At 40.9% G+C, this 16,123-nt stretch overlaps 1 protein-coding gene across 1 annotated transcript in view; it reads left to right on the forward strand.

Annotated features, from left to right (window-relative positions):
- Window positions 1-16,123, forward strand: part of AP3B1 (adaptor related protein complex 3 subunit beta 1) — a 211,232-nt gene that overhangs the window by 12,565 nt on the left and 182,544 nt on the right. Inside the window, 3 exon segments of the mRNA XM_053295883.1 lie at window positions 3,969-4,064; window positions 6,170-6,330; window positions 6,902-6,968. Coding sequence (XP_053151858.1) covers window positions 3,969-4,064; window positions 6,170-6,330; window positions 6,902-6,968 — 324 coding nt within the window.

Here is a 16,123-nt window from a genome sequence, read left to right on the forward strand (position 1 = left end):
AGACCCACCCGTACCTCCCCACTGCAGCATTTTCATCACACAACTGACTTACCTACTAGATCAATGAATACCACTCTGAGAGAGTACAGTGTCATCAGACGAGTCTCCAAGAAACTGAAACAAAATGATGCTCGGCTGCTGGAAAAAGCAACACACGAGGCAGGGAGGAGCGCCAGTGAGGAGCTAGTTAATCTATCCGTGAGGTCTCTGCGCAGGCGCAGTAACCCATTTCTCATGACTGACAAATGATCACCCCCAGATCATAAGTTACAGGTAAGCAACCTGTCTTTTTAATTGTGGGTGAAATCTGGTGCTACTTGGTAACACAATGCCTGAAAGGAAGCTATTTCCCCATGGCTAACCAGAGACTCTAAAGACAGCAGTAGAGATGGCAAAAGCACCAGATGGCTGTGGAAGAAACATTATTTTTATGGCTCTCAGTACCTCTCTTAGTTACCCCACTAGCACAAATTGAGCTAGGAACCCTATTTGATATGGCCAGTGTGAGGAGAAGCCCGAGAAACAATTATATCTGGTGTTGCATGGCGGTGGGGGCAGCAAAGAAATGCTTTTTCTTCATCTCCATTGCATCTGCTCAGTGCAGACCAGTGGAGCTGTTTCGTGTAGCCAAGACATTGCTGCACACATCCCCCCAGGTAATGGGGGAGGAACCATCTACAGCCCGCTGTGATCAGTTTGCGTGTCACTTTGCGGATAAAGTTGCTTGCATCCGTGCTGATTTGGACTCCAGAGTTTTGGCAGTTCCGGCAGACATGCCTCTGGTACCATCTGGTCCTATTGTGTTGGATTTTTTTCAGTTGGTGTGGCCTGAGGATGTGGACAAGATCCTGGGCAGTGTGCGGGCGACATAGTATGCTCTTGACCCTTGTCCTTCATGGCTAATAAAAGATGCCGGGGAGGGGACAGGTAGATGGTCGGAGGTGATTATTAATGCCTCATTAAGGGAGGGCAGGATGCCATTGTGCCTCAAGGAGGCGATGGTAAGACCATTATTAAAAAAGCCCTCCCTTGATTCCTTCAACCCGGACAACTATAGACCAGTCTCTAACCTGCCCTTTTTGGGCAAGGTGATAGAGCGTGTGATGGCATCCCAGCTGCAGAGGGTCTTGGATGATATGGATTATCTGGACCCTTTTCAATCTGGCTTCCGCCCCGGATATGGGACTGAGACTGCCTTGGTCGCTCTAGTGGATGACCTACGCCAGGAACTAGACGGGGGAGTGCGTCCCTGTTGGTTCTGCTGGACCTCTCGGCAGCGTTTGATACCATCGACCATGGTATCCTTCTGGGACGCATCTCGAGTATGGGAATCGGAGGTACTGTGTTGCAGTGGTTCTGCTCCTTTCTTGGGGGGAGGGTCCAGAAGGTGGTGATGGGGGCTACTGCTCGACTCCGTGGTCATTGGCCTGTGGGCTCCCGCAGGGTTCGGTCTTGTCCCCCATGCTGCTTAATATTTACATGAAACTGCTGGGAGAGGTCATCCAGGGACTTGGACTGAGTTGTCAGCAATATACGGATGATACTCAGCTCTATCTCTCCTTGTCACCTGATCCTAGGGAGGTGGTGGATGTCCTGAATCGGTGGCTGGAGGCGTGATGGGTTGGATGTGGGCTAATAAATTGAAATTTAATCCGTACAAGCAGGAGGTAATGTTGGTCAGTAGGAGAGCCAATCGGGATGAAGAGATTTTACCGGTTCTGGATGGGGTTGCACTCCCCTTGAAGGAGCAAGTATGCAGCTTGGGGTATTACTGGACCCGGCTCTGCTTTTGGGAGCTCAGGTGGAGGCGGTGGCCAGGGGTGCCTTTGCACGGTTTTGGCTAGTGAGCCAGCTGCATCCCTTGCTCGAGAAGGCGGATCTGGCCACAGTTACCCATGTCTTAGTCACGTCACGGCTGGATTACTGTAACGCGCTTTATGTGGGGCTGCCCTTGAAGAATATTTGGAAACTGCAGCTAGTGCAAAATGCAGCAGCTAGGGTTTTATCTGGAGCTGCCCGGTGGGAGCACATCACACCCATGTTGAAAGAGCTGCACTGGCTACCAGTTTGTTTCCGGGTCCAATTCAAGGTGCTGGTTTTGACCTTTAAAGCCCTTAACGGTTTGGGCCTGGGATACCTGAGGGACCGCCTGCTCCCAAGGGTTGCTGCCCGCTTGAGAAGGTCATCTGAGGGAGCTCTGCTCCGGGTGCCGACAATGAGGGAGGCTCAGTTGTTGTGCACGGGGGACAGGGCCTTCTCTGTTGCTGCCCCAGACTCTGGAATGCTCTCCCGGTGGCTCTTCGCTCCTCGGTCTCCATCACAGCTTTTAGAAAGAGTGTAAAATCTTGGCTTTTTGCCCAGGCTTTTATTTGATTCTCTGCTGCTGCTCTTTATACTCTGTATTGCTTTTGTTCTTTTGTTTTAAATTTTTAATCAGATTTGTTTAATATTTTTCACTTAATATTTTAATTGTGTCTTTTTTACCATCGTGTGTTTAAATTTTTGCTATAAACCGCCTTGGGATTGTTTTAATGAAAGGTGGTATATAAATTTAACAATCAATCAATCAATCACACTTCCTGGAAGACGTAGCTCTCCGAAACACAGCATCAGTGGCAGAAACACTCGTGCTGTGGGATGTGCTTAAATATCATGTTCCCCAGCATTTCTCCTCACTATCTCACACACTAGTGGTGAGTGCATTTGCGAGTCACAGGCATAGTTCTCTGACATGCTAACTTTTAAATATGCAGGAGGCTTTCGTGGGTGGGGATGCTTCCAATATTCGGTATATGTGTTACCTCTAAATTCTGAGGACAATTCAGTGGGTTGTAGACTTTACTGGTATAAGTATGGGCATTCTTTAGTTTTATATTTTAGGGGTCATGGTCAAGAATTACCTTTAAAATAGGTTTCAGTGCAGAGCTTGTGGCAGGGGTGGGAAGGATTTCTTGCCCTCAAATCTAGTGAAGGACACTTTGTTACAAGAGCCTATAAAATTCACTTTCATGAGTGTACAGTGCCTTACGTTAGTTATATACATCATGTCAAAAGATGCAGAAAAGTGACCTAGAAAGCAATTGGTGGTGAACAGAAATAATTAAAGGTTTAGTCAATAACTCATGAAGTTTGATATACTTGTATTGATAAACTAATTAAACAGATCTGCCTGTATTCCTCAAGTCTAGTGTGGCCCTGTTGTTATTAGTTTTAAAGGGAGGAGTGCTGTAACATTGAATGAGGGTAAATGATAAAAGAATGGCACAGTCACGAAACCAGAGTACTCCTGCCTCTAGTCTCAGAGTGGTTTCAAGGCAAGGAGGCTTTCTCTGCACACCTGCAGTCATTCACTATACAGGCCTCTTGTTGTCAATGTTGATTGCTGCTTGTTCATAGTAGAACAACAAATAATTTAGTGCCTTGTAACCTTCTGTGATTTAATATCTTGCTTTTTGGCACAACAGGCAGAAGAATCTTTCTTCAGATAGTGACAATAATTATAGCACAGCTATAGTTAAGAGTCTTTCAGAGCTTCCATTATAAACGCTTATGGTCAGTTTATAACTCAGAACATTTTTTTTTTTTGGTCTTTGCTTAGTTTAGGATATACAGGCTTTGTTCAGCAGTTACCTAAAGCATAATTTATTTAAGGCAAAGTGGGATCAAACTTTTTGATGTGTAATATTTATGCAATTATTGATAGTTTTATATTTGTGAACACTGTATTGTTTTCAAGGTGGATTTATGGTTTTATTTTTCTTAAATGATCTCAGTCATTTATATATTGAGTAGTTTGAAAATCTATTATCCCAGGGAGTCAAGATTGCCTGTTGCTTGTATTTTTATTGCTTAAGAAATACATATGCTACAAATAGATTTCATAAGTTTGGCATACAGAATTGTTCCTTGCAAAGTTCTGATCTGTATTAATATTTAAATTTGAATGATTTAATTCATTGGTTTTTCAGATTAAAAAACTTGTATATGTTTACCTGATGCGCTATGCAGAGGAGCAGCAGGATCTGGCATTACTATCAATTAGCACTTTTCAACGTGCTCTGAAAGTGAGTAAATATCAAGTTATCAATCTTTCCTGGGAAGCTGCCTGTCATTCCAAACAAATACAATTTTTACTAGGCGGTGGGTGGCGGTGGGGTGGAATCCAAACTAGTTTTAAGGATGAGCAGAAGGTGAACACATATATAGGAGCACATGATTATTTTGACCTGCTTGATATGGTTGTACTATTTTACAGTCACCAAAACTCTATTGTGAGATAGCAATGCTAGCAAAGTGTGTGGGGGAGGGGGCAGGTCTGATTACCCTTAGTTGGAGGAGTAGCCTTGCTAATTTGTTGCAGCAAAACCAGTGTTGTGCCACTTTAAAGATTAATGAATTTATTGTAGCCTAAATGTTCAGATAAGAAGCTGCCATATACTGAGTCAGACCATAGGTCCATCTACCTCAGTATTGTCTACACAATACTGGCAACAGCTTCTCCAGGGTTGCAGGCAGGAATCTCTCTCAGGCCTATCTTGGAGATGCCAGGGAGGGAACTTGGAACCTTCTGCTCTTCCCAGAGCGGCTCCATCCACACATAAAGTCTCCCATTCAATGCAACTAGGGCGGACTCTGCTTAGCTAAGGGACAAGCCATGCTTGCTACCACAAGACCAGCTCTCCTCTCCTAGACCAGATGCATGAAGTCTTATCAAGAGTTGATGTGTGTGTGCACGCTCACTCCTGTGTGCACATGTATGTACAGAGAGAAAAAATAAACCACGAGATCAAATGACTATGTCATAGACTATACCTCTTACATTTCAATCTTCTATCTATCCATCTTCTATCTATATATTTAATTCTCTTAAACGTACCCGTCACTAATCCCATGCTTGGCAGCTTTCACGAGAGTTTGCAAGCAGCTGACGAGGGATAAGTGATGGGGACGGGAAGAAAACAGCCATGGCGGGAGGAGGCAGCTGGCTGGTGGAGCCACGCTGGTGGGAGAAGCTACGCCAGCGGGAGGAGGCGGCTGGCCGGCAGGCCCAGCTAGTTCTATCTAAAGCTTAAATGTATATAAAAGAAGCACAGTGACAGTTCATAACAGCTTAATGGATGAAAAAATAACTTCCATTGATTTACTAAGTTATGTCAAGCTGCAGACCTGAAAGTCTCATTTCTTCAACAAAGGTACTCCAAGAGACTCCCACATATAAAATGGTTGAATTAGAATTTAACAGGAAGTTTGGTTTGATCCATTTAGGCTTGAACTGAGAACTGTTTCCTCTTCCACTACAGGTGTTAATTAGCCAAACTGGAAAGACTGTGTTATCAATTACTGTTGAGTTGAATTTGCACTGTGTTCAAATGCTGTGGCCCATATCCAGACTGGAGCTGCACTAGCTTAAGGACATATTGAAATGAGACTGTGCAAAGAAAGGAACCTCTGTCCCGGATTAATTCTTGCACTAGTGAAAAATGTTGATACGTGCATAGTGTGTTACACAACTTTGCTATACGTCCCAAGGATGTTATTTTCTAGTGGTTGCACAATATAGTGAAGCACTGCAAACTGCCTGAAGGCACATATTTTCATGTATGCATTATGCAAGTGCAACACTAGTTGTGATGAAGCCCATTGTGTTGAAGCTTTACCTAGAACTCATTTCAGACTGTAGCTGTTGCATTTCATGGCCATTTGGCCTCACTGTTAAGTAGCAGTATAGGGAAGTCACTCTTCTGTAATGGCAACCCATTACAAACCCAAATAGAAAATACTCCTGTCGTTAAAAGTTCTTGGTCATAATTCAGTGCTCATATCATCAGATGAATTAATAATGCTTCAACTAGTTGCAATAACCATAGGATAATTAATGTAAACATGTGTTTGTAATGTAAACATGGCCCCTTCTTTCTACCTAATGGAAAGTTTCTGTAACTCAAAATCTTTTGTAAAGTCTAGATAAAAGGTGTATGTAAAAAGATGGTAGAGGATGGTAGAGGACGGACCTAGATAACTTACAAAATCCTTTCCCCTCGCTGAGAGCCTGTGATGTTAGTTTAGGAGTGGGGTACAACTTCTGAAATATAGCAAATGATGTATGTGTTCTCAGCAACTTTAGTAATGCATGCCTCCTGAGATTACTGGTATTTCATTTTCATTTTAGGATCCTAATCAGTTAATCCGTGCAAGTGCTTTGAGAGTTTTATCCAGTATCAGAGTACCAATTATTGTGCCTATTATGATGCTTGCTATCAAAGAAGCATCAACTGATTTATCACCTTATGTTAGAAAAAATGCCGCCCATGCAATCCAAAAGCTTTACGGGTAAGTTCTCTCTAGCTATAAATATGAAAGAGATGTATTTAGTGCTCAATAGTGTGTGTTATAATGAAGTTTAGCAACAGCTTATGATAACTGCCTTTTGCTAATGGACATAAAGTCAGCAAGATGACTTTGAGTAAAAGGTCTATTTTAACATATTTGGAGACCAGTCAGGGCTGTATATGTGAAGGGTTATATGAATTTTATCAAAGTTATTTCACCTGGTAGCTTGGGAAAAAACCTTGAAATTAATGGTTTCATTCCGTCCTGCCTGTATGGTTGTCCAGTAGAACAAAGAAATTGAAACTATAGCTTGACAAAATATATAATTGCTAATTGTTTTGAAATTGAGCTTAATTTTTTTTTGTTTCCACGGGAAGGATCTGAAGGTCTTCCCTACATGCCCCAAGCTTCTATATGCCATTTGTGCCCCACTCCAAGCTATTCTTCCTTGAAAGTTCCCCATGTTCCTATTCATTCTTCCTTAGTCTCTTTAGCATTATTTTATGTAGGATGTGTGTGTGGCATGAATTTGTAGAATACCTAAAAAGGAAATAATCTATTTATTTTTCAGCCTTGATCCTGAGCAAAAAGAAATGTTAATTGAAGTAATCGAAAAACTTCTCAAAGACAAAAGCACAGTAAGTAAATACTTCCGTACAGTTAACTCCTCCCTCCCCCCTCTATACACACACACGCACACACACACACACTCACTCACTCACTCACTCACTCTATAGATTTACTGAAGAATAACTGTTTGAAATTTTTTGATGAATAAGTTTCCAGTGAAACTTCATGCAGATATTCTAAAAGTGATTGGAGGGATGAAAAAGTAGTACATAGATGTATTTAAGCATATAACTTCCATAAAATCCTTTGCTTTAATTTATTTTTATTATTTCACTTACATTCTTTCACTTATTTAAACATTTAAAACCAAGTGCAGAGTTAAGTTGGTGTACTTTCCATATTTAAAATAAATATTCCTGTTTTGGGTTAGAATAATACTCTTGTACTCTGATCTAACGAGATGGAACATTTTAAATCTTCCTCTCTACTTGCACAAATGATTGCAGCAGTGTGGTGAAACCATCTTATGTTGTACACAGGAGTACACATGCAGTGTTCGCTTAAAATGTTTGCACTTCCAACAGTGTGGGCAGCTTTGTCATGCTGATTGGGTGAGGGAGGTGAGAGCATCATCCAGACATACCCTTCCCCCAAAGTACTTTGAAAGATGTCTGTTTAGATATCTTTGTTCATGAACCATTTTCTATGTGAAGCATGTTTGATTTTAGTAAAGAGGAACAGGCCTGTTCTTGGGCTTGCAGTAGTCTCATATAGTAGAGAGTTTAAGCTGCTTTTTAATGTAATCAGAACTCTAATCATTTATGAGTAACTCTTAAAAACTATTTTAAACACGCATCTCAGCATAGTGGAAGAAGTACAATGACTAATTGGGGCAGGTTGTATACCTGCATGGTTAATGCTCTTGAGTAATTGGTGAATTGTGTTAGTACAAGCAGAGTTTGGTGCTCTGGTTGAACAAATCTGCTACTAACAAGCAGTCAAACCCAACCCACAAACGGGTTCAGAGCTTTTTTCAGTGAAGCAGAATTGAACCTGAACTTAAAATTTCAAGGTGAACCTGAGCTGGAACCAAACCCATAAACATAAAAAGCAGTAAGAAGTTCAGTAATTGGACACTCAGATGTCAGATGACACTCAGTAATTGAATACTCAGAGGTTCAATAAGTGGTGAGGGCTCCATTCTACTCCATTTACACACGGACAAATTTGTTGGTACCCTTACAGCTCATTGAAAAAGTGTTTTATAGCAATAGCAATAGCACTTACATTTATATACCGCTCTATAGCCGAAGCTCTCTAAGCAGTTTACAATGATTTTAGCATATTGCCCCCAACATTCTGGGTGCTCATTTTACCGACCTCGGAAGGATGGAAGGCTGAGTCAACCTTGAGCCCCTGGTCAGGATCGAACTTGTAACCTCCTGAAAAGAGATTAAATGAAAAGCAGTTGTCCCATGTATGCCTGCATGCCTGATATGTCATTGAGTAAAGCACAGCAAGTGTGAAAAGAGATAAAAGTATTGCTTATTCTACAAAGATATTCTAAAGTGGCCTGGACACACTTGTTGGTACCCCCAGAAAAGATAATGAATAATTGGATTAGAGTGATTTTTCAAATTAGCGGTTTTCTTTAATTAGTATTACACATTTATTTATTTATTTATTAGTTTGATTGATTGATTGATTGATTGATTGATAAAGTCATATACCACCTTTCATTAAAACAATCCCAAGGCGGTTTACAGCAAAATTTAAAATCAAGATTGTAAAAAAGACACAATTAAAATATTAAGCTATTTAAATGGAGAAAAGTAGTCACTCTGCTGTTTGGTGGTATCGTGTGAGAAAGCAAAGGACAGAGTTGTCTGAGATCAGAAAGAAAATTATAGACAAGCATGTTAAAGGCAAAGGCTATAAGACCATCTCCAAGCAGTTTGATGTTCCTGTGAAAACAGTTGCAAATATGATTAAGAAGTTCAAGGTCCATGGGACTGTAGCCAACCTCCCTGGATGCGGCCGCAAGAGGAAAATCGACCCCAGAATGGGCAGAACAATAGAGAGAATGGTAGACAAAAAGCCAAGGACAACTTCCAAAGAGATACAATGTGAACTCCAAGGTCAAGGTCCATCAGTGTCTGACCACACCATCCGTTGCTTTTTGAGTGACGGTGGGCTCAGTGGAAGAAGACCTAGGAGGACTCCACTGTTGAAAGAAAAACATCAAAAAGCCAGACTTGGATTTACTAAAATGCATATTGACAAGCCACAATGCTTCTGGGAGAATGTCCTTTTGACAGAGGAGACAAAACTGGAGCTTTTTGGCAAGTCACATCAGCTCTATGTCCACAGATGAAAAAATGAAGCTTTCAAAGAAAAGAACACCATACCTCCTGTGAAACATGGAGGAGGCTCGGTTATGCTTTGGGGCTTCTTTGCTGTGTCTGGCATGGGGTGCCTTGAGTCTGTACAGGGAAAAATGAAATCTCAAGACTGTCAAGACATTCTGGAGCGAAAGTGTCAGAAAGCTCTGTCTCAGTCGCAGGTCATTGATCATTCCACAGGATAATGACTCAAAACACACAGCTAAAAGCACTCAAGAATGTCTAAGAACAAAACATTGGACTATTCTGAAGTGGCCTCCTATGAACCCCGATTTGAATCCTATCGAACATCTATGGAAAGGACTGAAACATGCAGCCTGGAGAAGCTACCCTTCAAACCTGACACAGCTGGAGCAATTTGTTCAGGAAGAGTGGGCCAAACTACCTGTTGACAGGTGCAGAAGTCTCACTGAGAGCTACAGGAATCGCTTGTTTGCAGTGATTGCCTCTAAAGGTTGTGCAACAAAATATTAGGTTAAGGGTCTCAACATTTTTGTCCATGCCATTTTCATTTGTGTTATTATTTGAAATATAAGAAGCAAAGTCTGATTTTTGTTACATGCGGAATAAACAATGATGGGTGCCAATTACTTTTGTCAGTTTCAAGTTATTTCAGAGACAATTGTGGGTTTTCTTTTTTCGTGGAGGTGTACCAACACATTTGTCCACATATATGTTTATATGGAACCCTATCCAGCTGAAGCACTGTTCAGTGACTGTTGCTGGTGTCTATCTTACGTTTCTTTTTAGATTGTGAGCCCTTTGGGGACAGGGATCCATCTTATTTATTTGTTATTTCTCTGTAAAACACCTTGAGCCATTTTGGAAGGGCAGTATATAAATCAAATAAATAAATAATATTTTTTTAAAATAAAATATGAAGAAAAATATATTTTCCAGTGAGCTATCTGAAAAGAGTAGCATAGAGATTGGTAGGCAGGGCCTAGGACTGATAGTCTGGTGCTGAAGTAGAAATGTCTCACCACAGACTGTGCAACTGCAGTAGCGCCTCATATAGATTCTCCTGCAACTGTTTGCAAGCTTCTCTTATTTCCTTACCATAAGTTGCTTTTCCTTTTAAAGTAAGGATAGTCTAGGGATGTGCAGAACGTTTTGCTGGTGAAATATTTCAACTTGAAACGGGCCTTAAATAAAGCCCGTTAAATAAATAATGGGCTTTAAATAAAGGGCCTGTTTCAAGCTCGGAGCATAACAACCCCCATTTTGATTGAAAGGTTTTAATGTTCCAAGCGCCATTTTGGAGAGCTGTTCTCCCCTTGCCGATTCGTTTTCTGGCACAGACTTCTGATTGGCTTGCGATCTCCTTCTTGGTTGGCTTGTTACCATGTAAATCAAGTGCTGTCCTGGGCAACTGTGCCTCCATTCAGCCAGTGAACGTGGAAGGAGTGGTGAACACAAAAGGAGGGAATTACAAATTCAAAATATATTCAAAGGGACTGGGAGGCAGAGAGAGCACCCTTATACTGTGTCTCTCGTGAAGAAGAGGATACATCAGGAGAGGAAGGAAGATTTGCTTTTGTGGTTTTCTCAGCACTGAGTAGAATATGCTGTGCTATTGCTGCTATAACTATCTCAGATTGACAAAATCAGAACCTGGGTCCTGCCTTGAACCTTCCTTGAGTTGTGGTTTAGTGCTGTGATGAGCTCCATGTCTGGCAATCTGCATTACAAGATGTACTAAGTCAAAATGTGGCCGAAATTGCTCTAGTTGAACTTATGGCTATGCTTGCTGCTAAGGGTGCTGTTGTGGCAGCTGTTGCAATGCTAGAAAGTAAGGTAAGGAGTCATAATTGTGTGTGGGAGAGCAACCTGTGCCAATGATCTTACTACAGCATGGCTACTGTGCCTGGCAGTGGATTCTGGGTCGGTGATTCTTTTTTGGCCATTTCTGGGCTGTTTTTTAAATGTGTGTTCTGTGTTGGGAGGGACAGATTCCTTTTTACTGTATGCTTCAGCAGTATTTTTTTAAAGGCAGGGTTACAAAATGCATTGCGAATTGCCATGCAAAACTTGTGTGGAGTGCACTTAGTGAATGCAGCTTGTTTCGGTGATAGGGAACAATGGGGGACTTGAAACACCCCATTGTTTCCCACGGATAGCTCCTAGTGATACCAAAGTGGGGTATGTGGTAGGGCATGATAAGAACATAAGAACAGCCCTGCTGGATCAGGCCCAATGCCCATCTAGTCCAGCATCCTGTTTCATATAGTGGCCCACCAGATGCTGCTGCTGGAAGCCTACAGGCAGGAGTTGAGGGCATGCCCTCTCTGCGGTTACTCCCCTGCAACTGGTACTCAGAGGCATCCTACCTATCACCCAACCCACATGATGGGTGCTACCTACCACCCAACCCACAAAAGAAATGGCCAAGCGGGCAATTTTAAACAAATCTTTAACCTTTCCCTCAAATTCCCATAGAACCTTATTGGGATTCAGGGGCAAGGTGAAATTTGTTAAAAATCTCCCGCTTGCCCATCCCTTTTTTTGGGTTGGGCAGTAGATAGTACCCACCATGCCCTACCACATACCCCCCTTTGGAGTCACAAGGAGCTATCCATGGGGAACAATTGGATGTTTTGAGTTTCCCATTGTTACCTATGGCTGAAACATTGGAAACATTCCCAGTTTTGTCAAAACAGCTGGCTCAACTGCTGTTTCGATGGAACATTTTAGTCATTTGCATATTATTTGAGCTCGAAACAGAATGCAAAATCTCTTTTGTGCATATCCCTAATACAGTCCTAGTTGAGAGAGCGGAGATGAATATTTAGCTTGAGCTCTAATAACTTTGGAGGATGAAAACCACCTTAATAATCACTTTAGTATTTGTTGCTCTCCCTTGCGGGGCCTTCCCTTTAGACTGAGCCTAAAGCTTTTTCTTTTTTAGTCACTAGGATTCTAACTAGAGGATTGTTTCTGGCCTTAAACATAGAAAAGCATATTGCTTGTTAGATTAGGTTTAGCTTTGCAGACAGAGTAATATGTTTAAAAAGACCAAGGCCTAAGGAGGAATCATAGTTACTGTCCATAGAACAGCCTTCATGTTATACCTTATGGTGGGGGTGGGGGATGGGGGGCATGGGGCATAAAAACAGCATTAATGAGCTGCTTAATCATTAATCATTTGCATCTCAAATTAATAGTTGTTGAACTTATTTTGTAGCTTTACATTGCAAGCAAAAAAGATTAGTAGTTCTAAATGCAATATATCCTAAATATATTTTAAATATTAACTGTTCAGAGTGTCAAACAGGTTACTAAACCACTCTTTCAAGTTAGAGTGGACAGTTGTTAAATCCTGTAGAATGGACTGAACCCAAATTTTTAATAGTTTGACTCCCCAGTTATCAATATCTCCATTAATTAATCTTTCCAACAAGGCTGAGTGATGTTTTAAAGTAAAAGACATGAAGCAGCATCCTGACTAGTTAGTCATGACTCATGGAGGACAAGTCTATCAGTGGCTACTAGTCGGTGGGCTATAGATCACCTCCAGCCTAAGAGGCAAGATGTCTCTAAATACCAGTTACAGGAGAAAAGGGATGTCCTCAGCTCTTGCCTGTGAGCTTCCCAGAGGAATCCTGTGGGCCACTGTGTAACACAGGCTGTTGCACTAATAGGCCTTGAGCCTGTTCCAGCAGGGCTGTTCTTGTGTTTTTATGACTAAGAACCATTGAAATCAATAGCATGTTAGTCATGATTTCATAGAATCCTGGCGCTTCCGTGTGAGTTAGTCTTGGCTAACTTTGTCTGGATGCTGCCCATTCATTGTAAAAGTACATTAAGCTGTAAAAATCACAAGAAGTCCCACCACCACCACCACCTGTAGAATCTTAAGTGTGAATGCTAAAAGCTCTCTCTGGGAGCTGCATCTCTTTTGAAAGATATTCAGGCTAAATGTACAGGTAGCCACTGGGAAGACCACAATGTTCAGATGTGTTGCATAGGTGGCATGAGATCAGGTGGATTTCTTTTAAGTCAGATATTGCCATGGATAGCTCCCAGTTATGTAGTTCCTTGGCTGACTATCAAATAAGCTTCAGTGGCAATGACATGTGGAGAGTGTCTTCATTGTTAATTCTCACCATTATGAAGGCAACCATGATTATTACCAGGTGTCATTTGAAGAGAGAACGTTGCAGCTTCTGGATCAAATAAAGGTAAAGAAAAGCACTCTTAGCAATTGCCTCAGTGTGAAGATCCAGATAGACATACAGTTTGCATAACGATCCAAGTCCAAATATGGGGAGGATAGACAATCAGTATCACAAGTTGCCCATAGTGGATGATAGTGCAGAACCATCTATGTCATGTTTTGACTTCCCAATATCTAGAGTAGAAAGAATAGTTTGCTCTTGTCCTTGGACACAAGATGCAGTGGTGTACGGGGAAACAAGATAGCTCATCACTTACTTTGCAGCAGATTCTGGGTTCACTGATGCTCAAAGGGCTTTTGAGATCTCCAGCTTGCGGATATAAATACATCTTTCTTTTGAAACAAATTGAGTACCCATGTGCCCTTTGAAGACTAGATAGGATTATCTGTAGCAGATGACTCTTGGGAGGTCAAATAATTTGCTTGATAAAAATGAGCTGAAGAATTGGCAATGGCTTTGTGATGAGATTACTGATGTGCTCTAAACTAGAATATTGTCTTTGGGGAAATTGAGCAAAGTAAGGTGCATTCTTTAACATATTTAACAGATATGCTAGAAGTAATGTGTGGTGTTCAGATTGCAAATGTGTGGGTAACCTAGTATGTTCTAAAGTTATTGATTCAATGTTGGTAAAAGCTTTACTGTTGCAGGAGGGGGGATAACTGAGTTTGTGCAGATGCCGTATTGTGATAGATCTATTATCCAGCTATTAGAAGATAAATGACTGATCTTTACCAGCTTCCATGCTTCCAGAAAATTGAAATAAGAAGGGGAATATCATTTGGGCTGTATGATTAGGGCAGGTGGGATGGCCATTAATTTAAGAAAAGGAAATGTTGGCAGCATAGGCCAACTTGCACCATATTATCAATCAAACCTCGATACACTTCTTGTGATGACCCAGCACTCTCAGGTTTTTGCAGCGTTAATTAGAATTCATGACAAAATAGATGCAAGGAAACGTTTTGTACCCTTCATAATTTTATAGAAAATTTATTGTTATTAGAGGAACCATTTGCTTAGTGTGATTTTTTTCATTACCAGCTTGTCAACTAGCATAGATAATCTGGAGAAAATATGAACTCCATAGATTGGGTGTCACTTTTGTTGATGGTTCATGTAGTTTACCTTGGAGCGCAGCTAATGGCTGAAGTTCATAGCAACAGCACAGAGAAATGTGGCAACCAGTGAAAGACAAATGAACCATGTTTATTGCTTTAATATAAAAAATACATAAATGGAAAGCTGTATTTGAATTTGACGAGCTCATTGCTGGTTTTGTAGGAATGATTTATTTTTTCTTGCACAAAAAAGCTACTGTTTAATTTCCATCTCACTAAGTCAATGACACTGTTTCATAAACCAATTTTTTTTGTTTTAAATTTTGATTGGATCATTTTGTTTTAATTCTCAATGTTTTTATGGAATATTGAGCATTTAATAAACTAAGATTATCAGCTGATCCTTGGATATGGAGTAGGGTCCTACTGTAGTAGAAATTGTAGGAAATATGCTTTGAGATTCTCTAAGACCTTGGAATATATACAATTTCTACTTCAGTTTCATAACTTTTCTTTCTGAATGTTAAAATTATTTAAAATCAGCAAGTTCATTCAAGGTTAAGAGAATGTCATCTTCACCTAGTCCCATTGCCCATAGAGTTCATCTGGAGAGGTTCGTCTGCAGTTGCCACCAGCTGATCTGGTGGCTACTACAGACCAGCCTTCTCTATTGCTGTCCGAAGACTCTGAAATGTACTCCCTGCTGAAATGAGCCTCTCCATCTCTGACATTTTTTTTTAAAAGGACTTTAAAGACACGTTTATTCACCCAATCTTTTTAGCTAGGCTTGTGGTCTTAAGGTTATAATTTTTGTTTTATTTTGTTTATGTTGTTGTAAATCACCCAGGGACACAAGCTTGGGTCAGTGTACAAATATAATAAATAAATAAATACATAAAATAAGTTATGGCTTGATTTATAAATTTAAAAACTTCTTGATGTTTAACCATTTTATGATTAGCACAAAATATGTTTGCATGAGGAAATTCTGTAAGTTGCAGGCGGAAGGGAATGTCACATTATATTAAATACTTGAAAAAAATTGTTAAATAAGATCTCTCTCTCTCTCTAATGATGTACTGTACTTTTGGATAGAAATGACATGGTGGGTATGTTTTTAAAAGTTTTTGCCACCTGTGGCGTTTACGTGAGAATTCGAGGACAAGCCGGGAAAGTGCTTCAACTGATATGGCGTTTACGTGAGATTTCTGGGCAGGATTTCTGATGCCGTTTTTGCAGGGGGAAATGGTGCCCAAACGGCATAAGAGCTACACTTCTAGTTTCAAGCTGACAGTTGTGCTAAGAGTAGAACAGATTGGCAATAGAGCTGCAACCCATGAATTTGAAGTGGATGAATGTTGCATTCGTAGGTGGAAATCAGAAAAAGACGGCCTGGCAATTGTGCCGAAATCAAAATGTGCAAGGAGAAGTGTTGTTGCAGCCTGGCCTGATCTGGAGAATAACCTCGAGTGGATTAAAGAGCAGAGGGGGAAAGGACTGCCAGTCTCTACTGTGAAAATCCATCGGCAAGCAAAATTCATGGCACCACAAATGGGAATAACTGACTTTTAAAGGTAGCCCA

This window comes from Hemicordylus capensis, chromosome 2 (genome assembly GCF_027244095.1).
Source record: "Hemicordylus capensis ecotype Gifberg chromosome 2, rHemCap1.1.pri, whole genome shotgun sequence".
In the NCBI taxonomy this organism is placed as follows: Eukaryota; Metazoa; Chordata; class Lepidosauria; order Squamata; family Cordylidae; genus Hemicordylus; species Hemicordylus capensis.